The 26,358-nt window shown below is 35.7% G+C and overlaps 4 protein-coding genes across 5 annotated transcripts; 2 read left to right on the top strand and 2 right to left on the bottom strand.

The window, feature by feature from the left end:
- Positions 1–1,606: 1,606 nt before the first annotated feature.
- LOC143470426 (melanotransferrin-like) lies at positions 1,607–8,946 on the top strand. Of its 2 annotated transcripts, none has more exons than XM_076968558.1 (17): positions 1,607–1,725; positions 1,976–2,093; positions 2,400–2,660; positions 2,922–3,074; positions 3,328–3,493; positions 3,579–3,684; positions 3,975–4,130; positions 4,283–4,402; positions 5,263–5,374; positions 5,510–5,620; positions 5,733–5,867; positions 6,410–6,562; positions 7,027–7,231; positions 7,405–7,558; positions 7,627–7,710; positions 7,827–7,892; positions 8,016–8,946. In XM_076968558.1, the coding sequence occupies exons 1-17, from the start codon at positions 1,699–1,701 to the stop codon at positions 8,172–8,174; spliced, it is 2,286 nt and encodes a 761-aa protein (XP_076824673.1). In that variant the 5' UTR covers positions 1,607–1,698; the 3' UTR covers positions 8,175–8,946. The 2 variants fall into 2 exon arrangements, with proteins under 2 accessions (XP_076824673.1, XP_076824672.1); XM_076968557.1 differs by having other exon boundaries at positions 2,397–2,660.
- LOC143470427 (cytoplasmic 60S subunit biogenesis factor ZNF622-like) lies at positions 8,944–13,708 on the bottom strand. The gene is made up of 10 exons (XM_076968559.1): positions 13,301–13,708; positions 12,653–12,839; positions 12,342–12,468; positions 10,912–11,048; positions 10,714–10,795; positions 10,427–10,635; positions 10,186–10,348; positions 9,768–9,917; positions 9,564–9,676; positions 8,944–9,480 (listed from the first exon to the last, which is right to left on the bottom strand). The coding sequence occupies exons 1-10, from the start codon at positions 13,475–13,477 to the stop codon at positions 9,347–9,349; spliced, it is 1,479 nt and encodes a 492-aa protein (XP_076824674.1). The 5' UTR covers positions 13,478–13,708; the 3' UTR covers positions 8,944–9,346.
- Positions 13,709–19,802: 6,094 nt separating this feature from the next.
- Positions 19,803–22,869, top strand: LOC143470707 (ficolin-2-like). The gene is made up of 7 exons (XM_076968976.1): positions 19,803–19,940; positions 20,066–20,255; positions 20,333–20,502; positions 20,678–20,774; positions 20,976–21,072; positions 22,240–22,374; positions 22,660–22,869. The coding sequence occupies exons 1-7, from the start codon at positions 19,869–19,871 to the stop codon at positions 22,835–22,837; spliced, it is 939 nt and encodes a 312-aa protein (XP_076825091.1). The 5' UTR covers positions 19,803–19,868; the 3' UTR covers positions 22,838–22,869.
- A 1,639-nt stretch (positions 22,870–24,508) lies between these two features.
- Positions 24,509–26,044, bottom strand: LOC143470749 (organic cation transporter protein-like). Its single transcript, XM_076969023.1, has 6 exons — positions 26,025–26,044; positions 25,802–25,978; positions 25,340–25,554; positions 25,068–25,250; positions 24,823–24,961; positions 24,509–24,723 (listed from the first exon to the last, which is right to left on the bottom strand). Exons 1-6 carry the CDS (start codon positions 26,042–26,044, stop codon positions 24,618–24,620), a joined length of 840 nt encoding a protein of 279 aa, XP_076825138.1. The 3' UTR covers positions 24,509–24,617.
- Positions 26,045–26,358: the final 314 nt, after the last annotated feature.

Raw genomic sequence — 26,358 nt, 5'->3', positions numbered from 1 at the left:
GAACTACTCTTACACAGTATAGGGTACTGACAGCACCACAGCATACTTACTGCAGTTCAAATTTTGCTCGTTTTTAGCCATCGAAGCTTTGCCATTTTATTCCGTTTGTTGGTTGTTTGTGAACATATTTTCGTTGTATTGTGTCGTAAGAGGTTAGCACTATTTTTCGCTCCACACAGTCAACGGCGAGATGTAAACGACACGATACGAACGAAAAGCAGTGCTTGGATCCTTTATCTTTCAAACTATTCTAGAATACGTAAATATTCTGTATTGTACATCCCACCGCATGACAAACATCAGCATAAAACCAAGAATGCTAGCGTGACCGAACGGTAAATCGTGATTGCCGCATAAGAAATAAGGAAAGAAAACATTTTAAAAGGTCGCTTTTCTTTCTCTGTCTGGTTCTCCTTGAAAGGAAATAATTGTGCCTCAATGGTTCTTCTCGGTCGTATTGCGCTAAGAAGAGGCTTCAAGTTATGTGGTTTGTTCAAGTACTTCTAAATTTGTTGTTTGGTTTTGTAGATTCAGAAAATGCGCAAGATTTACGCTTTACCGTAACCTCGTGTTTAGGAAATTACAAAATAAACGGAGAGCAGAAACACACAATGAAATCTGTACTATAGTCGCTTTATGCCGCAGGGTCTTTTAGTGTTGCGAGCTGGACGCCTTATGATTTGGTGCTGGTTATTTGTGTGTGTAGGCATAGTTGACAGTTGTATTATTATATTTTTATTGCTTTTGTATTAATCTAGTTCAGTAGTTTGAAATTAGTGCTAAGATTTACTAAGGTGTGGCAATACTCATAACCTGCATGCTTGTTTGTGTCTTGGGTCAAATATCTCAGTATTTGTCTGACCGCAGATTTTCGAGTCGGTTTGAGCGCGAAAATGCTCACGTACGCAATAGTTTTTGGGACAGCGTTTATGATGAACACGTTTTCTTTGCGTAGTTTTTACCGATATGCCGAGTAGTTTTGTTTTTACACACTTTACGGAAATCGTTTTGTTGTGTGCAATTTGTCAACAACGTGTATAATAATTAATTGATGTTAAATTTATCAACAACAGACAGAGAATATGATATATATTTGCATGAAAACGAACATACAGTACTTGCAAATCTTTGTTCAATTTGTTTTATTGGACAGATGCAATCCTCAATGCGTACGCAATAGCGTTCAGTCTGCTTTATAAATATCGCCTACAAATGCCATTGTAATTATTGTTTCTTTTAATAAAAATGTTTGAACGTTGTCAATGTCGCATGTCAGTAACAATCATTAGTTTAACATCATCAAATTGTAGTGGTGGTGAATACGCATATGCTTTGTGCAATACATCAGAAGTAGCAAACAGATAAAGATGTACCTTGCAAATTGATGAAGGCAAAGCTATGCATAATGCATTGAACATTTAACTGTTTGTATCCAGACTTTCATAGTCTCTGTTTTAATTAGGGCAAGATTAATTTTTCAACTTTTAGTAAGAATTTTGCTTGATGTTTATATTAAGCCTGTAATTATTACGGTATAGTCTAGAAGCAATAGAACCATTTAAAACTAAAATATGAATAAAATTAAATTAAAATATTTTTTAGGATATATATATATACTGTACCAGGATTGTTCATTTTTTATTAGAGGTTTGTAAAGCAGACATTTTGACATATTGGTTCAAGATAGAGATATCTAAAATGTCTTCAATAAACTTCATGAGCATGGTAATTGATGTTTTTTATTTCTTTATCTTGGTATAATCTAAATTGGAAAAAATTACATTAAATGATAAACAAAATCAATATGAGTTTATTCTTTTATAGTAATTGTGTAGGAACAAAAATTATTGAGCTTGGTATAAATTTGTATTAATTTAAGTATGTATGCATATTTATTAAAGTTTAAAACAGTCCTTGATGAAAAGAATTCCATTTATTCAATAAATTAATGAAATACTTATTAATAAAATTCCAGGAAAGTGGTGAATCGAAAACTAAACCTGCTTCGAGGTGCTTGTTGTGTTGGACAGTTATCGCATCACTTGCTGCAATTGGACTTCTCATCGGTGTTATTGTTCTTGCAACTTCTCCACGTGGGTATTCTTTGATAGTTATCATTCTGTTATGTTATAAAGTTATTGTGGCATATTGCAAACGTACATGTTATCACACCACATTATATGATTGTAACAAGCATTTATGACCATTCTTTCATTTACACATCACGGAAAAATTGCTGTAGATAAAAATTGAAGTCTGTTTACATGTGCAGTGATCTGAAATCATTCTTCTTGGATTGATTTGCATAAATCACAGATATTATTTTTGTATTGTTATTTTATTATCATTTAATGTATATATATTAATTCAATTTTTTAATAGTTGAATATTTGCAGCAGCAACAAATAATAACACTGGCTATGCACCAGTGAGGTGGTGCACTATAAGCTCAGATGAGCAGACAAAATGCTTAAAAATGGAAGATGCATTTAAACAAGCCAATATGCTCCCTGGTGTGACTTGTATTGCTAAGAGTGGCGTTGACAGTTGTGTGAGTGCACTGGAAAATAGTGAAGCTGATGCAATTACATTAGATGGTGGACATGTTTACAATGAGCGCTCGAAACTGAAACCAGTCATGGCTGAAGATTATGGAGAAGGTATTATCAGTTATTCAAAATATAATTTAATACAAAAATACATCTTTAATTGTATCCTCAAGTTTTATTCTCATGATTACGGTTTTATTGATTTTGAAACATTAAATTTTTTTGTAAAATAAAGTAATGGATAAATCGCATTTTGATGAAAACGTTATTCAACAAAAAATACTAGTTATAGGAAAGTAAGAATCGCTATGATAAATGTATTCAGGTTGTCTTTGATAGGCACTTATAGGGTTTAATGTATTAATTTTTTAGGAGATGCAACATATTGGGCCGTGGCAGTTGTGAAAAAGTCAGACACAACAACATTTTTTACACAAAGTGGGCTTCAAGGAAAAAAATCATGTCACACTGGTTTAGGCAAAAGTGCCGGTTGGAAAATGCCTGTAGGCACAATGAAAAGTTTAGGTAAGTTTTCCCAAAATAATGTTATTTAACTATATATTTTTATTTCTTTACAAATGGTATCATGCACATCTCATCCTGTTTCTAAAATTCACAATTCAATGCAACCCGGTTACTTTGATGTGAAATCAATTGGGTCATCTATATTTATAATGTGATTTAAAAGAAAATTTCCTCCCAATATATTTTTATATTCGTGTTGTTGATATTTTACCTAATATGTGAATAACTACCAACCATTTATTTATGTTTTTAGGAATTATTAAAGTCTCTAGCTCATGCGATGTATCCTCAGCTGTTGGCAACCTCTTTGGAACAGTTTGTGCTCCCGGTGGAGATGGAAAGCTCTGTGCAGGCTGTGATGGAACTTGTGAAATCAATTGTGATGGTGAAAACTTTTGCGGGTACACTGGAGCATTCAGGTACACTTAGTGCTTGACTTTACATTACAAGCAGCATACATTTCTGCAAGTTACATTGCTGACAATTTTTGTCACATTATGCCAGGTGCCTGGTTTCTGGGGGCGATGTTGCCTTCGTCAAGCATACCACTGTGTTTGATAACACAGATGGAAACAATAATGACCCATGGGCGACCTCATTGGTTTCGCAGGTAAGCATTTTTTCTTGTCAGTTGATAAGGTTTTGAATTTTTGTGTTCATCTGTTTTGCAGGTCAAATTTAGCACTAGAAATCCTTGCCAATTTATTTATCATATTGTTGCTATCAGCAGGCTTGGTATAATAATTGCTGTCATGTGCACAAGTTACTGGTTTCGGCAGGAATATAAATAATAATGAATTATGTTTGAATAATTGGTTTGAATTTTATTTGCATGGAATCGGTTTAGAATGATAAATATATATCAATACAAACAAGCATATTTTTTATCTTGTAATTTAGGATTATGAACTGTTATGTAAGGATGGGTCTAGGGCCCCACTTGCTGCATATGAAATTTGCAACATGGGGAAGGTCCCTTCTCATAGTGTCGTGGTTTCAGTCAATGCTCCTGCCAGCATCTCATCAGCAGTGACAGAAATGCTTGTTGTTGCACAGGTGTAGTCAATGTGTTAAAAAAAATGTTATACTTTCGTGCCACGTAATAACTAGCACTGGATATCCAGGAAAAAAGGGTTTAGTTATTGTTTAAGTAATTTAGATAAAATTCTTAACTAAAATAATTCAAAATATTTCTGCATTTTTCTTAGCTGAAATTCGGACCTCACACATCTGGGAATTTTCAGCTGTTTGGCGGCCCAAAGCCTGACCTGCTTTTTAAATCAAGTACCAAGATCCTGCTACCTTTACGAAGTGACTGCACAGCAGAGGTAAGTTTAAGTCCTTTAGTGCAAGGCCATAGTAATAATTTGTTTTTATCAAATAAAAGCTGTTGAGTTATAATAAGCAAAGCACAAATAAGCAAACATTTGTAAACGAATTTATTTATAAAAAAATGGAATATACATAACCGGCATGATAAAGAGCTACAAACAAAATCGTGTTTGTCTTACCAAGAGAATTGGACTAAATAGGAAACCTAAAGCAATGTGTTACAATGGTCTCCATAAGCTTTTCTTAAGCTGATTTGGCAATGGTATTTCCGTTACAACTTATCAGTGTGTAAAGTATTTTGCAGCCAAACATATGAACGACTTCCTTAGGTTACCAAGTTATATTTATGTGGGACTTGAAGTGCAAAGAAGCGGACCTCAGCAAATTTCTTTGGTTCTAGTTTGCTTCTTTTTTGTACGCTTCAGAAAACTTAGTTGGTGCACTTATCAGATGAATAGACTTCTTTGTTAAACAGTGAATGTTATATGCTCCCTTTTAGGAGATTTTCAGTATGCTTTGTTGCCTGTAATTCAATGTTTGATAAAGATTGATTGAAAAGGGTTTCCTTGCTTTAAATAAAAGAAAACCTTAACTGGTCAAAGAAAATTTTTTTTTATTCCTATTTATAGAGTACTGCGTCTGATCTTTTTGTTTATTCTTTTTTGAGTACCAGCAGGTAGTACATTATTGTGGGTTGTATCCGTAGATTTTGATGAATTGGGGATTGTATCTGCCTGTTGAATAAGCTGTGCAGTACTACTTTACATGTAATTTTGAACATTATCTGATAAATATTTAATCGGTGACGATCATAATCTTAAGACTGTTTAACGTTCTACTGCACATTGCTTGGCAGAGATTTCTTGGAAACAGCTATTTGTCCAACCTGCTTCAAGTTAACTGCGCAGAAGAAATACTTGAACCTCAGACAACCTCATGCGTTCTCTCACAGTACTCAAACTACTCACGTAATTCTTACTTTTTTTAAAACAGTTTCTAGCGTTTTGAAAATTAGTGTTTGGCATAAATGGCCATTGCTTTTAAGAAATGTTTGTAAAAACGACTTTTTTATTTTGCTCATTGTGCCTCATATATTTTTACAGCAAGCAGTCTGCGGTGGTGTGTGACTACTGACGCAGAAATGGCGAAATGTCGTGACCTTACAGCTAGAGCACAAGACTTCAACATTGGCTTGACCATTGATTGCAAACTGGGTTAGTACACCTAATATTTTTGATCCCTTGACAGGTTGCTTTGCTATAAGTAAATAAAACTGCCAGGCGAAGTATACAACATTTTCAAAGAACAAAATTTATTTTGCTACAGCTGCAGATGTTGATACTTGCGCACAAATGATAGTAGAAGGTACTATGGATGGTGTTTCTATGGATGGGGGTGAAATTTACAAAGCTGGTGAACAACTACAGCCCCTTGCTGCAGAAACATACAATGTCACTGATGGTAAGCTAAGCTTGCTGCCAGTGCGTCGATTTGTTAATTAAAGTTGGGCTCATACGGGTTTTTCACATGTAACTAAAGCCTTATCAATATGCTAATTTTGCATTTGAATACAAGTACTGTACTTAGTTTTTTATTGGCGGATAAAGAAACAACTGAAGAAATGCAATAATTTCATTGCAAGCTGATTTCTGCTCTCAATCAAGACTAACATGCTCTTACCTTATAAAACCTAACACATTGTCATCGAAAGAACTTAAAATTATAACGGTTCCAAAAGACTTTGAATCAGCAATTAACTATATAAATTACTATAGCTTAAGCTTATGTTTTCAGAAACCTATCAAAGGAAATTTATGTAATCTACTAAAACATTTGACAAGAAAGTACTAATTCAAGTACTTTAAGTTTAAACAAATACTGAAGTACACTTGTGTATTGTTAAAATATTACTTCAGTATTTTCAAGTACTTCTCTCAAGTAAAGTAACTTTACATGCAATGTTTCAAAATTTACTCATCCTGAAGAATTTAATTCATAAACAGCTGAAGGCACCACATATTACGCTGTTGCTGTAGCTAAAGCAAGCGACTCATCCAATTTAACCCGGAGCGGGTTGCAAGGCAAGAAGACATGTCATACCGGTTATGGAAAAACTGCAGGATGGAACATGCCAGTTGGATTTATGATTGAAAATAGTGCGTATACTAATAATTTATTTGCTAGGGCTTAATTTTATACATACTCTTCAATAGTTCATCAACAGTAATCATAATATTTTCATTGTCTATTCATACTGGTACCTGATGTATCAGCAGAGTGATGGACTCTCAATTATGTTTTTTATTTGAGGAGTTTGATACTCAGCAGTGGTGCTTTGCACTTGTAGTAATGCTCTGCTCTGCCCTGACTAAAGGACAAATCTTGCTGCTGTTTGGTCGCCCTAGTCCAAGCAAGACTCTAAAAACTAAAAAAACGCATCTATCACAATATGAAACTAGCAAACCTGGTAATTGGGACTTGCGCTGTGAGGAATCGTTACCAAGTTTAAGTTCTCCAAGGATTTTTTTTATTTCGAGTTATTAATATTTCAATACAAGACCACATTACAATTTGGCATGGCAATTTTTATTTGAAACTATCCATTTTTTTACGAACACAGACATCATCAGCTTTGACAATACAACCTGCAATATTCTGGATGCTATGGCAAATTTTTTCGGTGGTAGTTGTGTTCCCGGTGTAACATCTCTTAGCTCACTCAGTGATCAGGTCAAACAGAAGTTGTGTGATATTTGCAGTGGAAGTGGATCGAACAAATGTGTTACGTCCCTTGAACCTTATTCGGGCTATTCTGGGGCTTTTAAGTAAGAAGTTTAAGTAACGAGTTTTGATGGTAACATTGCCTTACGTTTTTTGTTGTTAAAACTCTCTAAGTTTCTTGCTTGCTTTATAAGCTCTCGTGTTTGCATATTTAACATTTCAATTTAAGTATCATTTATTTAAAATTTGTATTATTATAATTCAACTATGCATACAGCTGCATGAAAAATGGTGCGGGCAACATTGCTTTTGTGAAACACTTGACTGCTTTGGATACAACTTTGGCCCCAAATCCAGACGATTTTAAACTCTTATGCCCAGATGGCACCACAAAACCTGTTGATAAATATCTGGGATGCAACATCGCAAAAGTAAGTTTAGTTCTTATTGGAACAGTAAACGTTGTTGGCAATCGATGTTGCGGACACTTTTTTGGCAGGTACCTTCACATGCATTTATGGTATCTACAAGACATAGCGCCCTCTATAAGGCAAGAGTCTGGGCCCTCCTTAACCAACTGCAGGTAAGTTTTCATTTATAATTGCCGTAAAGTATCAACAGAGCAATGGAGTACTGTGCCAGAAAAAGGTGAAAAGTTGTCAACTTCAGTCACATATTTATTAGTCGTGTCATTTACAGACAAATCAAACATTATTCTCGAGTGATGGATATGGAGGATCGAGTGATAAAGACCTGTTGTTTAAGGTTTGGTTTGTGTTACCTTGCTGTTGTTTCGGTGTCACGTCGTTAAAACATGACTGAAAATTGGCAAAACCCGTAAAGTGCCATTTTATTCGGCTCGTAATAACTGGTGCTTAATGTATGCAGGATTCCACAAAGTGTTTACTGAAAGTTGACAACTCCTGCACTTATACCGATTTTCTCGGTGCCAGTTATGTCAATGCAGTTGATGGCATACAGTGTCGCACGCGTGACGTCACCACTAAGCCCTGCCAGCTTGTCGTACCCACAACCTGCACACCTTAACAATAGCAGTCATAATCCATCCATTTCCAGTTAATTAGTTTTTTCATATCATTTTGTTATTTTTAGATAACTTGTCTCAAACAGCCGATTGCCTTAGAATATTTAATATAGATTGAATTTACTTCATCATTTTAGGTAAACTTACATGAACATTTGTCAGAAATTTGTTGGATCTGAGTATTGTACAGTATGTATGGTTCCTAACTAAAAGTTATGCTATTCATGTTGGTCCATTCATCATCATGGTGCTCAATTGTGATCAACTCGTCCATTGTGAAAAATGTGTGCTTTTACTTAGCTTGTAGTTTGCGTACATTATCTTGTCATTTATCATTTAAAGTGCAATAGTGCGAGGCCAGTGTGTCTTCATTAATTGCTTATATATACTTTTGGTTGGTTCATTACCTATTAAGATGTGGAGGATTTTACTTGTGCAATAATGCAGGGCCAGTGAGCCTTCATTACTTGCTGTGTTACTACATTGCCAAATTATTTTTATTTTACCAGCCACTGTGCAAAACCAGTGTGTTTTCAAGAGCTGTGTATCAATGACTACTGAATGAAATAAGCGTACAAAGTACAAGGTTGCTATTAAGATTGCGTTTGTCCAGTTAGGTCAACATTTCAGTCATGCATGTACATATGTCTGCCGCTTTTGTACTATAGATAGAGCTTTTGATATCACCACTATTTGTGCCATGTATTTCGCCACTAATTCTCTGCCTGTATAGATTGCAGTTTTGAATGAATAAAAACATCTTTGCAAGAATAATCATCAATTGCACATGTTTGGCACGCATTAACATTGTGATTACACATGACAGGTTACACTACTCATTTAACATAATGGTCATTTCACAGAAGGTTTAGATTGATATATGAAATAGTCTTGCTAGAATTTTATAAAAAAGCCTAATTTCTTAGTGCAATTATGGTCATTGCCAAATAACATCTTTGACTTGTTACACAATAGCCATCTTACAAATATTATCCCCATACCAAATATTACGAGCATTAGGTGTAATTCGAGAAAGAGAAACCGAGAAAGTCCAAGTTGATTAGCTGAGACATATAACCCCAGTAAACTTTAACTGAAGCATGGTTTTTATAAGCATTTTAATTCTAAGCAAAACCGACTGCCGCTGCCACCACGCAAGATCTAAATTGCCAAGTTAGTATTGGATTTGGAGCCTGAAATGCTTCATCATAGTTTTGTTATTTTTCACACCGAGGTGTTGAAGGTATTTAGCTTTCATGCTTTGTATGTACTTCATGTCTTTCTCTTGTTTCTTCAGTGCAGGAGCAGCTTATATGAAGAAAAAAGTTCGTAAGTTGCAACAAGCGTTTTGAAAATTTGTTAAATCTAAATGTGGTGTAAAGTTTACTCACATGATGATCCGTGCCATCCTATGGCCTTATACTGTGCCATCAACCTTTCAATGCGGGGTTTTCCACCTTTACCATTGTACCGATCAACAGTTGGAAACTTTTGCTTGTAGTATCTGGAATTAAATTTGACCATTTCAGTATCTTATGTGAGATACTTAAACAGTTTTAAACCCACACTCGATTAATTATTATTTTTGTTTTAACCTCATCAGACTGCGATGGCCAACTTTTGCTCCAGATGGTAAAACCAGTTCCATATCTTCCTCACTATCATCCTCCTGGACATCCTCGTCTGCAACTTCAATTTCTTCATCAGTAGCTTCATCGTCAGGATCATAATCAGGATAACTTGAACTATTGAAAGAAATCTTTGAAAGTTTTCGAAGAGTTTCCATAAAAATCACATTGTATTCATTCATGCTAGTTATCAGTGTGGTGAGGTCTCTAAGACAAAATTTTACTTACTACAATAGTAACACTGCTAATCTCATAATTAGTGATTATATAGGAAAATCTAAGAAATTTAAAGAAACTCAATTATGTTTTAGTGATTGCAGCCAGTTAAGTAATGTTGCCAAAACTTAAAATATGAATCAAGCTGCACCAACATTCAAAACTTCACCTAAAGTCATAAAAATCAGCATATTCCAATGCTGCGTCTCCTTCTATAAACATTTTACAGTGTCCTTTGTCCTTCATGTGCGTTCTCACTGCTTTTAAGGAATAAAACGCATGTCCCCGTTCATTGCACCACAAGCAGACATTTCCAACGCCAACCTTTTCCCCTTTAATCCATAAAAATGTTATCAAATGCCACGACTCCAAATGTTTTCTGAAAAAGGACAAGCTATCAGTGAACTTACCTAAGTACGACAAAAGTCCCTCAAGATCAGTGAGATAGGGCAGTTCCGGTATAAAAAACCCATGTGCCAGAGACATATGAGAAACATTTTCCTCAATGATGGTTAATTTCTTGGGACAGAATAGACACTGATAGGGGCTAATCATCTGCTGGTCTCTTCCTTGTTCTGACAGTAGAGATTCAACGTCTGCATCAGAATCCAGTTTGATTCTGTGTGGGAATAATAAGTATCATTGGTTTGGTGATTTCACCTGAAGAAATTCACTGCAAAAGTACAAATTTACTGACCTGGACATTACTCCAGCAAGTGAAGAGGTTTCGGTAACATTGGAATCAGTTTGTGAACCGACATCTGATTCACTATTGTCACCTGCAGCGTAGTGTAAGTGAATTGGATTAGACCAATGAAATATCGACATCACATGAAAGGTGTTAGAATTAGTAAGCATCATGCAAGTTCGTGAAAAAACTCTGTTGACATGTCACCTAATGTTTCTTCATCATCACTGAGCTCCTCCCATTCGTCACTATTCTCATCTGCATCATCATTTTCCTTCCTTTCTTTCATCTCTCGCATTTGCTTTCTGTACCAGCGCAGTCTCGGGTTGTCTTCCTTGGTGAAACTAAAAAAAATTTGCAATACAATATCAATCTAACAAAATCTATGACTAGAAAAGTGCAGACTGCACAAGACAGCTAATTGCATTCAAATGGCATTGTCAAAAATGCATTATAGTTTTATCCAATACATTCTTGGTTTACTCAATTAAACTATACCAGTTGTTGCCTGTATTATTATTGTTTATCTTCTTTGATTTATTTTAATTGGGCCACGGGTTCTTTTTCCATATTTTTGAGTAGCAATTACTTCAGTTTAATATCTATGTGGTAGATTTGGAGTGAGTTTGCGGCATCTAATGCAAAAATTGTAGAACTTAATACAAATCAATTTTCCAATTCAAATTTACCCAAAACTTTTCTTCCTATTACATACATCTATGTTCCCAAGACAAGTGGCTAGGTGACCTAATTTTATTGAAATACGAGTAAAGAGCTTTGTCATATTTACTAATTACTTCTTAAGTTTGTGAGGCTTACATTCAGTGATGGATTATTTTAAACTGTTTTGTTTCATCTTTTTCATCCCTCACAAACAAGGGCATTAGGGCAGGTTATAATCGATGTAATATGATGTTAGGCTAAAGTTTGTTTGTTGCAACAAATTTGACAGATAAGAGAGAAACCGACATAGAGACGTTTCATTTTTTTATTCATATCAGCAGGTAGCACAAAACCAAATAGGGTGGGTAAAAATAGAAATAGGTAAAATCAGGATGGGTGAAAATCTTCGAATGATAAAACTTTTTGAATCAACGCAATTAATCAAACCTGCCTTCTAAAGGCAACCAAAAATTATTATACTGTACACCAAACTATATGCAACATTCGTTTGTAGGTACCTGGGTAAGCAGGCACACAACCTGGGAGGCCATATCGTGCCCAGGCCTTGTGTGTTACCAATGATAAAACTTAATCGTCCTTACATCTTAACTATCCTGAAAATTTATCCAAAATCTGAGAGTAGATTTTGAAGTAGCGTTACTGAAGTTTGACTTTATTTGTATTTTTCTACACGAGCTTTCGCAAGAATAAGCTTGCTTTTTCAGAGGTAATGCAAAAAAACGTTTCATAGAAAACAAACACACATGACAACATAACCCCCTAGCGGAAATAATAATAACTAGCATTTAAAACTAGTAATAAGAAATGTAGCATGTAGTATATTCCCTGTATAATTTCCACATTTCTCTGAGCAAAGCATAGTAAAGGGATGATTACTAATACCACACAAAACATTTAATGTTGTAACTTATCAACCATCACAAAAAATCAATTTTTTATTCATTTTCACATACTTTTTGTTTGAAGTTTTTTCTGTGTCAGATCGTAAAATGGTTGGTTGTTGAAGACTGCTCCTGGCATCAGCCAATGCTTTATCCATGGCCTTCAATTCTGACGACGTATCTGAGTCTTGTGATTCACCTGGAAAAAAAATAGCAAGAACTTGTTAAAATTAATTGCTATTTGTATTGTTAAAGCAGTATTTGAAGTTACATTACTAACAAAGTTAAATAACTCACAAGCAGTTCTAACATTCTTATAATACAAAGCTTATCATAAACAACCATAGACAAAGCATAGCATCAGTGCCTATGAGTTGGAATACTTTTTTCAATATGCGCTTGTGAGGTTTCCTCAAGTTTCTTCTTTACAACTGCGAGCTCCTTAGCTTCTGCTTCCCTGTGCTTTTTGGACTTTAAGTGATTGGCGTACGAGTTGTAGGAGTTGAATCTTCGTTGGCACGCCTTGCACGCAACACCAACGACATTTTCTTGAGATTGACTGTTTGCTGTCTGTTAGAAAGATGAGGCGGGTTGCACAGTTGTCAACATGAACATAGTTTGTAGTAAAATATATCGTTAAAGCAACAAGGTATTGTTTTATAACATATATACTATTTCTTTATGCTTAGGTGGCTTTAAAGTATGTTATGCCGAACTTTACAAGTACATATACAACTGCAATACTTTCAACACTAGCACAAGGGAATTTCCAAAATATTCAAGCTCACTTGTCTCACTTAGACCAAATGATATGATCGCAAGAATCGGAAAGATTATTTTATTGAATCCCCACTTCGCCAATTAAAATCAGACGACAACTTTAATTATTTCGTTCATAACTGTTTTTTGTTTCAAAATCCAAGTGATTCAAGGAAACTTGTCTATCTTTGTGATTCATTCAAATGTACATAGACATTTGGAGTCACCCCTACAATCTACATAAACACTTGATATTCATCTCAGCATCGTACCAAAGCCTGTTGCGCTGTTACTTTTTCTTGAAAATTCTCAATTGAAATGGGAGGAAGTGCAACCACTTTTCGCTTTAAGTTGTATCGATGCCAGTCTGATTTGTAATGAAGTCTTTGTACATCGGCATTTGTAAATGCTACGTGGCACGTAATGCAAGTATAACTAGTTGTAGACATACTGCTCTATAACATACTGTGTTTGATAAAAGGAAATGAGAACAAAAAGTTAAATGTGTCTATTATATCCGGAAATTAATTTAAAACTTGCTCTATCAGTTCATCCCAAAAATAAAAATACACAAGAATTGTGTCAGGTTGGTAATCAATTCAAATTTTTCAACAAAATGAACCTTTCACCTTTCTATTAATACATTAATGTATTCCTTTAACTTGGAAATTTCACTGCCCAACTTTAATGGAAAAACTTTTAAAACAAATCTTCCAAAACCTTTAAACCAGGGGTTGGGAACCTTTTTGGCTAAGGGAGCCATGAAAGCTACATATTTTTAATTGTATTTACGTGAGAGCCATATAATATTTTTCAACAATTAATGCAACTAACGTGTGCATTTTTAAGCAAAACCAACAACTTTAGACTACGGTAAATGCCTGAATTTACTCTTTAATAACATGTTTCTTACTGTTAATGCGACTTAAAATTACAGAAAAAGTTTTATTCGTAACAATCGAGCTAAGAAATGCCAGCTTAGATTTATCTGCGAGCCAGATGCCGTCATGAAAAGAGCCACATCTGGCTCGCGAGCCATAAGTTCCCGACCTCTGCTTTAAACTAACAACAACTAAGGTTGGAGCGACAATCATGAGAACAGATGGTTCATATCCAAACAAAACTGTTGCTAGGTCCATAAAAAAGTGCCAGCAAATAAATGTGGGGGTACACTGTACAGTAGGCATATTCGTTATTTAAACTGATCACATGTTAGCATGCATGTCCACATAATGTATGTTTACAAAATTGTGCATCAGCGTTTGCCAAAACTTTCATTTTTCTTTTCACCTTGTTTTATTATGAGCAGTCAACAATAGTGCAATAGCACACCTTATGCAAATTGGTGGCACTTTAATGGTCACCCTATTGGAAAGCATGGCAACTGCACCCTCAAGATTTTTTAAGATTGTGCTTGCTGCACCTGAACATTTAACATTTACATAGCTCTCGATAATGAAGCCTACAGGCTTTGCATTTTGCCTGAGACCAGACTGCAAAATGCACCTAATCACCCCGATTTTGGCCGTTCTGCACCCCCGAGATCTCGTTGATAATAGAAAATAGAAAGCCATTTCAATCATTTTTGCCTAGACCACTGGTCCCCAAACTGTGGGCCATGGTCCAGTAGCCCAGTGGGCCACAGAGGTATTTGAACAGATTATACTGTTTCGTGTCAATCATTCATAATCGGTTTTCGCTTCTAGTGCGCACAGTTTAAGCAGGATGTTTAGGTGAATCGCCCAGATCAAAGTGCTTTAACTTCACCGCATCAGGGTGAGGAGTCAATTTCATCAGTAAGCCTTTTCACTTGGAAAATTTTAAATCATTATCAACATTTGTCTGAAAATGTCCGAATTTCACACCAATACTGTCCGAGAACAACGAGGTAGGTTGTGCCATGTGGATTTGATCAAAGCTTTTGTAGAGAAATTGTCAAACAGGAGACGGAAAATTCAAAAAAAATCAGAATTTTACACAATTGCACCTTTGTCCACAAGTATTAATTGTTTAAATGATCATTTAAATGTACTTCACCAAAATTTGTCAAGAAACAAACGGAACAATTTGTATTAACTGTGTAATTTTTGATACAGGAGTGCACAATGCTTAACTTTTTGATCATGTAATAAGCTAGTATAGGCCTATAGGGTTTGGACAAGAATTTTTTATCAGAAATTAAGGTAAATTTTAACTTGCATCACTTGCACATTAAGCACCTACACATAAAATACCCATGACTCTGCAAGCTGACAATCTGGGTATAGGTTAAGTGGAAAGTGTGGCACCTGCATGTACAAGATTCATCAACATGCACACCAAACTTTTTTATCTTCACGCCGATTTAAAAAAAAATGAACCAAGAATTGAGACTTTAGTGCACACCATTACGCCAAAATTTGCGTCTTTGTGCGCACGAATTCTCGTCAAAAACTGCCATACTTTCCAATCGAGCTAACAATAAAAATAACATTTAAAATTTCAGTTAAAACTGCAATGGCAAAAGATATGTCATACGTTTATGAAGACAAATGGCGATACGTGCATCATGCAGCAGCAGCAGCCGCCACATAGCCAATTGGATGCAGGAATACAGCATAGAATAGTATCTGCAAGTTGCATGCTGGATGACATAGCCTACCGTATATCATATTGTACCAACATTACTGGGTCTCTTGTATTTTTTCATTCCGACTTGAAGGCCTGAATGGGAAAGAGTTACATCGAGCCTAATATAATACTAGGGCGCTACGATAATTACGAATCCATGATTTACATCAACAATGGCTACCCTATTCCTATCATTCATGCATGATGGCCATAGGTAATTAATGATGAGATGCCCATGCGTGAGTAACAATTAACAAAACAATGGGTAATAGTAGTATTCTACGATTTATGGCACGCGCCATCATTGTGGCGCTTTAAAATTAAGTCTTAGGTCGAGATGTTTAAAATCCTGATTTTCTTTATTCACATTGCAATCTTTCAAAATTTGTTTTGTATCTACATTTTTATCTAACTAAAGGCTAAAATCAATTGTTGGTATCAAAAACTAAAAGATTAAACTTTATGCGATTAAGTGAGGTGCTAGATTCACAAGCTAAGATGTATCTCCCCATGTTCTCTTCCCTTCGGCACATTAGAACATGCCAGTACCAGAACATGCATCTACGTTTCATTGCCTTTTTATAAGATACTTTTTTGTTTACTTGTTGCTCATACGTTTTTAGCAGCAAGTAACTCGTTTTTCCCATGATTTTCTACCTGTCTTTTACCTAAAGTATATTCTAAGCACACACGCACACACATTTACAGAAAATAATTTCGCATCGCTTATATTTTGTCATTGATTGTACGAAGCGAAAAAGATTCTGCTAACACCCCTAACCTTTATAGCATAATAAGACGAAAATATGCTCATCCATAATCTACGGATGGATGAAAAGGAGCAAAGCCTCGTGAGATTAAAACGAGTAACATATTAACTTTGCTGTGGTGCCATATTGACGAAAGGCAAGCACGGCCACCAAACCGAGGAAGCCATTTTGAAAACACTGCAAAAACTATGCCGGGTTGTTAGAAGCCCACACATAGCTAAAAGCATATTCTTGAAAAGAAGTTAGTTATTTTCTAACTATAAGCTCATTACAAAAATAGGAATGTGGTGGTCGGTTCCACACAAATATTTCACAATCCAAATTTAACCTATATCATTATTTCATCATCATTTGTAATTTTTGTTAAAAGCATACGCTAACGTAGTCTACCGAAAAAGTGACCAAACTGAAAACGTTCAAGTTGAAGTTTCAACTTGACTTCAACTGGTTGAAGACATTAGAAACGGTAAAATGATTGCAAATGTATTTGTAATTTTAAATGCAAAAAAGGAACAAGTCTATTGCCATCATCCACCAATGGAATGACAACTTCAAGCATTTTTTTTCTAGGACGTTGGAAGCTTTGACCATGTGCAATGAGCAAATATGGTGGTTTAGGATTAACACGAATCGCAAAATACATTATTCGATTTTTCACCACTCTGAATCTTTTTCGACATGCCACATCCCTACAGTTTACTTCTTATTCATAATATTGAAGGTATCTTTATTTTCAGATAATCATGACATCAAATATACCCTAGCTTTGTTTCACTGCGTACTCGTGCCATGTTCTCTGTGTACTGATACCGGTCCACAGCGAATCACTTTTTCTCCATTTATAGCCTAAAACAACATTATTTTAATAAAGAAAGATAGTAAGATCTTTCTGTAAAGCCAAATAATTTTTGTCAAATGCAATTATATCACAACAATAGAAGTTTCTACGAAACCCTTATTTAAAGAAACATGAAAATAAACATTTGTGATTCTCTGTATCCCAATCTCCCCTAACAACATCAAATTCTAATGGTATAAAACAGAAAAAAAACTACATTCTAAAGTAAAAATACATCAAGTTATTATACCTGAATGATATTTACAAATATACAAACATGCAACAATATATTTTACTTATAGGCTACAATATGTAATTTTGGAAAAGATGCTTAGGCTATATCGCACGTAAAAATACAGTTACCAATTAGGCTAACAAAGCCTATATTTAGACAATTGTGTATAGCCTAAAAAGCGTAACGGAAAACTAACAACAAAAAGCCTGTGCTGAGTAAATTTTTATTCAAATCTTATGCTTTTTTGCTGCTATAACTTATATACGCTTGTAAGCTCTGTTACAATTTTGAAAAAAAATTAAAAGCGTTGTCATAGGTTTCGATCGGGAACCAAATATTTGAAAACATTGATGCAAAGTTCTTCAAAATTGTCATTTTGGAGTTAGGCCTCATATGATCTTATTTGAGAACAGGGCTGTAAGTACTATAGATAGGCCACGTGTAAGTAATTAGGCCTACATGCCCCTATCTTCAGGGTATCTGTACAACAGTCAACAACAATAGCATTGACACAGGGTGTATAGAGATACAGTTGTTAAACAATTTTAAAAGCCGCCATCTTAATCATGAACAAGACAAGAAGTGTATTTAAACAAAAGATGAAGATTTATTATAAATATCCATTATTTCTATATCAAGCTCTTCCAAAGCTGCTGTAAAATTTTTTCTTAGGATAATATCAGGATCGGTAGTAATAGCAACAATGAGATCCGAGTGACTGATGTAGGTTCCAAGATGTTAGGGATGATAGATTTGAAAACACGGCCAAGGATCCTTCTTTTTCAGAATTGATTTCAACGCAATTGTGAAAAAAATGCAACAAAAAAATACGCAGAATGAATCCCAGCTTGTTGCGCGTATTTGTTGCCATCATAAATAACGGTGTCTCTTGGTGTCGTGGTTGCTGTGCTGGCCGGCGCAGTGCTTACATCTCTACGATTTGTCGTTGTTTTTGCAGTTGTTGTTGTTTGTGAAGTGTTTGGTATTACTATACTCGTGTGTTCCGTGTTTGCTGCTGTTGTGGCAATTGCGTCCATCGTTACTGGTGGCACTGTGTTTTTGTAATCGGTTCGTGTTGGGGATTCACTTATCGGTTCATTTGTTGTTTTTGGGTTGATGCTTGGAATTGCCACAGTTACAGCACCGGATGCCTCGGACCCCACAGTTGAAAGGTCAAACAACGTGATTGGGGTTTCCAGCGCTTTGAAATCTCGACCTTTCCTTGAATCCTCTGACATGAAACTTACAAACATGCTTGACTTTGTAGATTGAAACTTTATCCTTGCAAAAGTAAAAATACTGGCAATAACGCCGGCAATAACGTTCCCATTGACCGATTTTCTATCGTAGATGCTCAGAGATTTATTGCAAAAGTCGAGATCAAGATCCACAAGTTGGAGACGTACCCTTATTAACCACGTTATGAATTTGTTGCTGGAATATGGTAACGGATAGCTAACAGCTAACAGTGACGCGATCACTAGAATATTTAGATCAAAACAGCTCCACGACTCACAACGATTTCAATTCTTCGCAGCAGGATTGGCATTTTTTATGCATATTGAAGCGGTAAAAGACCCGCCATTTACAACAAGTTAATACGATAACAAAAATAAAAGATTTAACTTACAATGTAACGTTAATTACATTAGCTACATTTTGGTATTTAGTAGTTACTTAGTTACATTTGGGAATAAAGAATAGTGGATATAAACAAGACACTAGAATTTCAAAACGTATAAACGGGTCCATTAACATATAAAAATACAAACGCATGTTTGGGCGACATGAATATGAAAAAACTTACACGGACACTTTTTCATTTGAATCCTGACAATTGAAGTTCATGTCAGATTATAATCTTGGCAAAAAATTTAAGACCTTTCGATATCTTCAACTTCAAAGCATTAGGGATTCATTGCAGCGTTCTTGCAATAAATGGCAAAAATAGAGCGTATAATCATCCAAGTTTTCTTTCACGTGTTTAGGAAGTAGTTTTCTGCACTAACACTTCAAAACAAGTGGTCTATTTTGGTAACACAGAGCATTTTTGCAATATTCCATTGAAGTTCGCGGTTTGCATTCGTCAGGTTGATTGCTCATAGGTCAATGTAACAATATCTTTTCCTATATATAGCCAGGTGGTAGGAAACGATACTGAAAGCAACTTGAAAACATCACTTGAAAATAATTTCTTTTGATAACACATCGCCATATTAGGACACTGTTAAAATTTCGAGATTTCCTTTTCTCAGACGCTGGTAAACAAATCGACTCGAATTCTTTTTTCCTTCGCCGACTTGCTATATAGCAGCCTGTATGAGCATGATGCTTCACATATGCGGTGAAAACTCTTCACGAAAATAGGCGTTGGAAATCTTGAAGTTATGAAGTTGTTAATCTCTTTCGTTTTGTTGGCATTTTGTTTGAAGTTGGCTTTTTTACAGCAATGTAGGCAGGTTAGTTCTAATTTAATACGTTTAATAATAATAATTATGAATAACAATGAATCAAATCAATAAATCTACTTTATAACGTTTTGGCAATTAACACTGAAACGAATAAACCAGGAGCTGTTTCTCAGGTGACTGTCTGCAATGATGACGTGATCAATGGTGATGTAACAAAAGGTGACAAAGGTGATGTTGGGATTCCAGGAAAAGCTGGAAACAAAGGAATCAAAGGAGAACCTGGAGAAATTAGACGAAAAGGTATTCAGGGAGAATCGTGCTCACTGGGGTCATTCGGGGACAGATTAATGGAGAAATTGACACGTGAGTTTGTGTTGCTCTGCTTATTTTGTACGAAAAATATGTTAGTAACTTTTGTTTAAAAACGTGTCGACGTTTAGGTCTTGAAGAACTGTTGACAGTAACAACCACTGCACCTACTACGACCACGTCATCAACAACCACGACCACGTCAGCACCTGCCATGTCGTCATGTGCTGATGCGTCCTCAACCAATGGCGTGCACACTTTGCAAAATGGCGACGAAGTGTTGTGTGAAAATAGATGGACTGTGAGACATTTTGCTTCTTTTAGTTTTTATTTCAAACATTCGTTTTTTTTCTCTTGCTTTTTTCCTATTCGTTAAAAATTAACTAAAAGCTACGTAGTACAGAAACTTAACACAAAATTTAACGTAAAATTATTTATTCATTGCCAAATTCGATTAAAGGTTCTTTAATGACCAGGTTTTCCAAAGACGCACAGACGGAAGTGAAGACTTCGAACAAACCTGGGACGCTTACAGGACAGGATTTGGCCAAATGACAAGAGAATTTTGGCTAGGTACGTTACTACGTCATATATAGCTTACGATGTGGTTGAATTTGTAGATTTGGTGATTATTTTAGTCGATTCGATTTAACCTAAATTCTATGAGACAATTGCAGCCTATTGTCTTAACTCGATAAGTTAAACTATTTATTACCAGTATATATGGATAAATAGCCAAAATACGTACAGAAAATGGAATTAGTTTTATTGCAGGCCTGGAGAAAATTTATCGACTTACACGAAGTGGCAATTGCAGATTGAAGATCGAAGTTTGGGACTTTGATGATGTTTACAAATACGCCAACTACAAGTAATATTGAAATGATATTTTCATTATATACATTTATTGCACACATATGTGTGCTTATAAACATATTAACTAATGCAGGTTATTTCGACTCCTAATGTATGCAGGGTATAGGGGTTAAAGTGCGGAGTCCCAATTTCGTTACTGTTAGCGGGACCTCTTATCTTTGCCAAATTAGAATAGACGAATATTAGCGTTTTATTCTGTTCTTACTTTAATGTAATATGCTAAACCTTAAATCTTGATTGGGATTGCGTTGAGAAGAAGAGTCCTGAAATTTTGTAATATCACCCTCCAAAAATTGCTTATAAACGCCTCGAAATAAATTTTCATATTTAAACGTACGGTACATTTCATCCAGCTACTTTTTCTCTGCCGGATCGCAATTTACGCGATGAAATACAGTGTAGTGTGTTTCCGTGTTAGTATTTAGTAGTGTTAGTTAGTATTTGCCATAGTATTCCCCCTTTATGTCATTACTTAACTGAAGTGGAATAAAGTCGCTTTGTTGTCACGATGATGAGATCCTGACCCGTTTCTGTTAAAATATAGTTTAATCAAATATGTTTTAAAGTAACAAAATTAGGTAAGTGAAATGTCCTAATCTTATTTTACCTCGTTTCAAACAATTAGATTAATGTAAGTAAATCAAAACCTGTTCGCTTTATGTCAATAAGCCAGGCAAGAAACCGAAGAAAATTCCCAATTTATGGCATACAAGTTTTAAACACCGCATAAAACAACTTAAAACGCCGCATTACTCGCTTATCATGTGATTTGCAAAAATCAATCAAGTTTCCTGATAAAAAAAAAGGGCAAGTTAGGATCGTTTTGACTTTACGCTTGAGTGATTACGCGGGACCGAATTTTAAAAAATCAGTGAAATCAGCCTAATAGCGACCCTGACTGTAGGCTACAATATAAGACCTACCGATAGACAAATGTAGCACAGAACCATTCAACAACCATCGTCGTTTCATAACTATTATCCAGTCAGCTACAGCGAAGATTATCCTACTTACCTTTTCGAATAAAAAGTTGTAGTAGTTTTGGAATCATATTTCATAACAATCTGACGTCAACCGACGAGTTCAAGTCTAACGCATTGACAAAATTGAGCTACAAACCACTGGTGTTTTTTGAAAATCCAACATTTTTCTTTCTGTGCAGTGGATTCTCGGTTGATGATGAAAGCAATCTCTTTCGTCTTCACATCGGTTCATACAGTGGTACTGCAGGCGACGCTTTGTATTATCACAACAATCGTCCTTTTACAGCCCGTGATCGTGACAACGACGCTAACACGTAGGCTGCAACAAAATGTTAATATATATTGTAAATACTTAGCTGTGTGCTTTATAAGCATAAACGGCTGTAATTAGACATCAATGGCACCGTTTTAACAAACTACGTGAGCTAGAACAATCTGCGAACTTCTGTCAAAGCTTTGCAAACTCTTTGTTAATTTAAACTTCGAACACACATAAGCAATACTTGCCGACTTTGCAAAATTGACGACAATATTTTCTATTTTCCACCGATTTTCTCTTTGAAAACGAAATTGAATTTGTGATTTCAAGCTTTATGCAGTGGTGGCAATTGTGCGGATGATTACGGAGGAAGCGGCGGTTGGTGGTATGGAGCTTGTCGAAATTCCGCTTTGAATGCCGTGTGGGGTCGTTCCAACAGTCGGGGGAAAATAGAATGGTATCATTGGAAAACAACAGGCGGAATGGAAGCGACCAAAATGATGTTTCGATGTGATTAATGAAACTAAATAAACGTGCCTTGTTAATGCAATCGTCAAATGAATGTCATAAAATGCTTTATTAAAATGCAATTTTTCAGAATGAAATATTTGCAGTACTATAAATTATAGTCTTGCAGTTTTTTGTTAAAATTGACTGCGTCAAAGTAGTTCAAAACGAAGTAAGCCATTCGTTATTGATTGATTGATTGATTGATTGATTGATTGATTGATTGATTGATTGATTGATTGATTGATCACCTGATCAAATTAAATAGCTATTGACTTGAATGAACTCAGTGATTTTACCATACATATCAGGTCACCAGTCCTGGTCTTGCCAGTCACCATCTCCGACTACACAATAACTTATAAGGCAGACAGAATTGCGTTACAGCATTGAAATTTAATATAGAGTCTTGGTACGTCAATACTTTTCCAAGCTGCAGTTTATGCCAAGTTACTATCATATCTTCATTTAAGAAAGATTAGAAATTCTGTAGCATCGATCGTGGGAAGTATAACAAATATTAAGAAACCTGGCGAACATTATCAATTTACCATAACTTATTTTAAAACACATACTTATTTGACTAAAAAGTATGGTTAAACCTTTAACGATAACAGACTGCATGAAGACGAGGTTTTGTGCCGGCAGACTGGGCGGATACGGGTGAACAAATACAAAGCATGAGTTATGAAATTATGTTAAGAAACAGAAAACACAGCAGTAACTGCAAAGACAACTTAAAGCTATCACCTGTCAAATACCTAGCAGTCTTCGCCAATATATCAAAGGAGGAATGAGTGGACCCAGAGATCGGTTATATTTTTACATGTCCTTGTACAAATGGACTATTGAAACAAGATTCAAGTTACGGTATTTTTAGATCAAGTTAACTTACGTCCTAGTATAACAAATATTAGCGTAAACTTGTCCGGCTTTGAATAGCCGTCTGAAATGTAAATAAAATGACATGTACATGAAATGTACTTATGCAATGTATACAACAGAAACTGAAACTTTGTTAAACATGTTTTGTAATTGTAAGATTATTATTGAATTTTGTGTTATCCGCTGTTCAGCATGGACATTTTTTAAGCTCCGTACCCCAATAATATAACCCACTAACACCGACAATTGTTCGGTTTATGGACCATAGTATACTGGTGAATTTTGTTTTTTTTAACTGTATTTGTTATAGCCTACGCTAAGTTCGTGATTTACTTAGCAAAAGTTACAAAAATAATATACCATTTTCATGAGTTGACAGATTTTCTGAGTGTTGTGAAGTGAGTGTTGTGTTGAAAACAAACGTTCAGGTTCAAATCAAGCAAACTTCTTTGGCACAATATTAAATAAGACGTGAACCAGCGCTATCCGACAGTTTGTTAATCTGTTGTTTCCTTGCATCCGACCGTTAATGCCTGCTAGTTATTGTGGTCAGTTCAAAATTCTTTGTCAATTTTGCAATAATAAATAAATAAATGGATTAACTGAAGCTATAGCTAGTGCAGTGTTCAACTTTGAGAATCTTAACTCTGCGGGATTTTTGAAACTAGCTGAACTTTTTTCGTTGTTATGGAGTTCGTTTAATGTGATTAGGTAATAGGGAGGGTAAAGTTTTTCACACCTCTGATTTCTTCTCGGTATAACTATAAACCCAACGACTGGAAACGGCTGGAAAGTGTATAATTCCGTGTAACATTTAATTGTAAAGATGATGACAGGCCATGCACTTTCTATTTACTTCTACACAGAATCTGTTCTAACTAAAATTATAAAAACTGACACAGCAGTCTAGGGGTCAGTCTTCACCCAATCCACATTGCTGCTTGACGAAGAATTCTGCATCACATTACTTTTTCCGCCAGTGCTCCCACGACAAAAGCTGGTGGGCCACAATCTGTATATTTAAAGTTGCACAATTTAAAAAAACACATTACAAGCAAGTTACTGCGTAGACTTCAACAACATTCGTCATAAAATTGAAAGCAAACCTCACCCTTTCATCTTTAAAGCATCCTCCACATTTTGTGGAAGTGGTTGATCACGTGTTTCAAGTAAGAAGACGTTTGATGCGACCGAGAGAAGTATGACAGCTGCCATTCCGAGACATGGGGCAACGGTTTCGCCATTCTCTCCTTTATAAAGATAGGCTAATTAGATTTAAGGTTATTCGTTCTGATTTGGACCGATAAAAACTCTCGATAACACGCGTGATCTAAAAGTACAAATCAAAAACAGAACCTGCATTCAAGACAAATGGCGCAATAATTGCTCCAATTCTACCGCAAGCAGAGCAAATCCCCATCACCGTTTGTCTTGTAGGTGTTGGGAAGAATTCCACGTGATGGACATAGATGATCGCAAAACCAATGCTAGTGGTCAATCTTCCAAACATGGAAAGGACAACCACCAAATGTTCACTCCCTGATAAAACAGAATTTGTTTTTGTGGCTGGAGAAGAAATGTCTTTCAAAAGGTAAATCGTAAATAGCAGCAATCGTCATTGCACTAACATATCTCTGCCAATGGGGTGAAAGCGATGCCAGCTGCGCAACACGTCATTGTTATCATGTAAGACTTCCTTCGTCCAAACGAATCCACGATGACGTAGAATATAACGTAAGCCAGAACCTCCACGGCGCCTCCGATCGACACATTCACGAAACGATTTCCACTCAGGTTGTTGTTATTAAGAACGATGGCAAAGTAAGACATGTTCATAACGCACCTGGAAAACAATTTAAAGCGATTGTATTGCATCGTGAATCAGGTATTGACTTAATTAAATGATCGATTTAGTCACTTTTGTAACCTTTCAAAAACCATACATTTCGTCCATAACATACAGCATCTTTTGCATGTACAGTATCCGAGACATAAATGCAGTTTCAAGCTTTTGTAAATAATTTGAAAACACAGTCTTTCCACTGCTGCTTGTTATCTTACGCGCAAAAGTTGTTCTTTTAAAGCTTTACCATGAAAGACTAACAATTAGGATGCGTGTCATCATCATACGATTCGATATTATTTCCACCCCGGCTTTAAAGCAAGTCTTTCGAGCATCTGTCTCCGATGGAAGAGTCTTTTTAATTTCTTCTTTGGTTTTTTCCTTCTGTTGTTCCTTCCTTCTGTTCTGTTGTTCATCCTGGCAACTTTTCGAAGCATTATTTCCAGCTCTTTATATCTATCTTTATACACTATCCCGTATGAGCTGGCATGTATTCGCCTGACCCCGTATATGCATACCCCAAACTGGGTATGCATACACTTTAACAAATATAACAACATCAAGTTCTACAAGATCCCAACCATCTTTTTTCCTACTGCAAGTCTATCCCTTGTAGTGACTTTAATTGCCGCCCTGTCGACTACATATTAGGCAGTGATTCCCAACCGCTGTTCCGCGGCACACAAGTATGCCATGAATTGTCATCGGGTGACTTTAATTGCCGCCACGTCGCACTTATTCCTAACTTGTACGCCACGTGACTGGCGTGTAGAGCCGTTGTCGTTGTCGAGAATCAATGATTTA

This window comes from Clavelina lepadiformis, chromosome 9 (assembly GCF_947623445.1).
Source record: "Clavelina lepadiformis chromosome 9, kaClaLepa1.1, whole genome shotgun sequence".
Taxonomy (NCBI): domain Eukaryota; kingdom Metazoa; phylum Chordata; class Ascidiacea; order Aplousobranchia; family Clavelinidae; genus Clavelina; species Clavelina lepadiformis.
The sequence above is the reverse complement of the archived record's forward strand: the minus strand, read 5'-3'. Positions and strand labels throughout refer to the sequence as shown.

What these genes read in the sequence shown, in the direction of transcription:
- LOC143470426 (XM_076968557.1), top strand. Translation starts at nt 1,699, where the DNA reads ATGTCTTCAATAAACTTCATGAGCATG. An exon ending in ACAGTACTCAAACTACTCAC is followed by an intron (nt 5,375 to 5,509) that starts GTAATTCTTACT and finishes ATATTTTTACAG; the next exon opens with CAAGCAGTCTGCGGTGGTGT. An exon ending in TGGATTTATGATTGAAAATA is followed by an intron (nt 6,563 to 7,026) that starts GTGCGTATACTA and finishes TTACGAACACAG; the next exon opens with ACATCATCAGCTTTGACAAT.
- LOC143470427 (XM_076968559.1), bottom strand. Translation starts at nt 13,477, where the DNA reads ATGTCTACAACTAGTTATACTTGCATTACGTGCCACGTAGCATTTACA. An exon ending in CTTGCTGGAGTAATGTCCAG is followed by an intron (nt 10,636 to 10,713) that starts GTCAGTAAATTT and finishes ATTCCCACACAG; the next exon opens with AATCAAACTGGATTCTGATG. An exon ending in AGGATGGCACGGATCATCAT is followed by an intron (nt 9,481 to 9,563) that starts GTGAGTAAACTT and finishes TCTTCATATAAG; the next exon opens with CTGCTCCTGCACTGAAGAAA.
- LOC143470707 (XM_076968976.1), top strand. Translation starts at nt 19,869, where the DNA reads ATGAAGTTGTTAATCTCTTTCGTTTTGTTGGCATTTTGTTTGAAGTTG. An exon ending in TTTTACAGCAATGTAGGCAG is followed by an intron (nt 19,941 to 20,065) that starts GTTAGTTCTAAT and finishes GCTGTTTCTCAG; the next exon opens with GTGACTGTCTGCAATGATGA. An exon ending in TGTGTGAAAATAGATGGACT is followed by an intron (nt 20,503 to 20,677) that starts GTGAGACATTTT and finishes TTTAATGACCAG; the next exon opens with GTTTTCCAAAGACGCACAGA.
- LOC143470749 (XM_076969023.1), bottom strand. Translation starts at nt 26,044, where the DNA reads ATGCCAGCTCATACGGGATA. An exon ending in CACCCCATTGGCAGAGATAT is followed by an intron (nt 25,251 to 25,339) that starts GTTAGTGCAATG and finishes CTGTTTTATCAG; the next exon opens with GGAGTGAACATTTGGTGGTT. An exon ending in GATGCTTTAAAGATGAAAGG is followed by an intron (nt 24,724 to 24,822) that starts GTGAGGTTTGCT and finishes TTAAATATACAG; the next exon opens with ATTGTGGCCCACCAGCTTTT.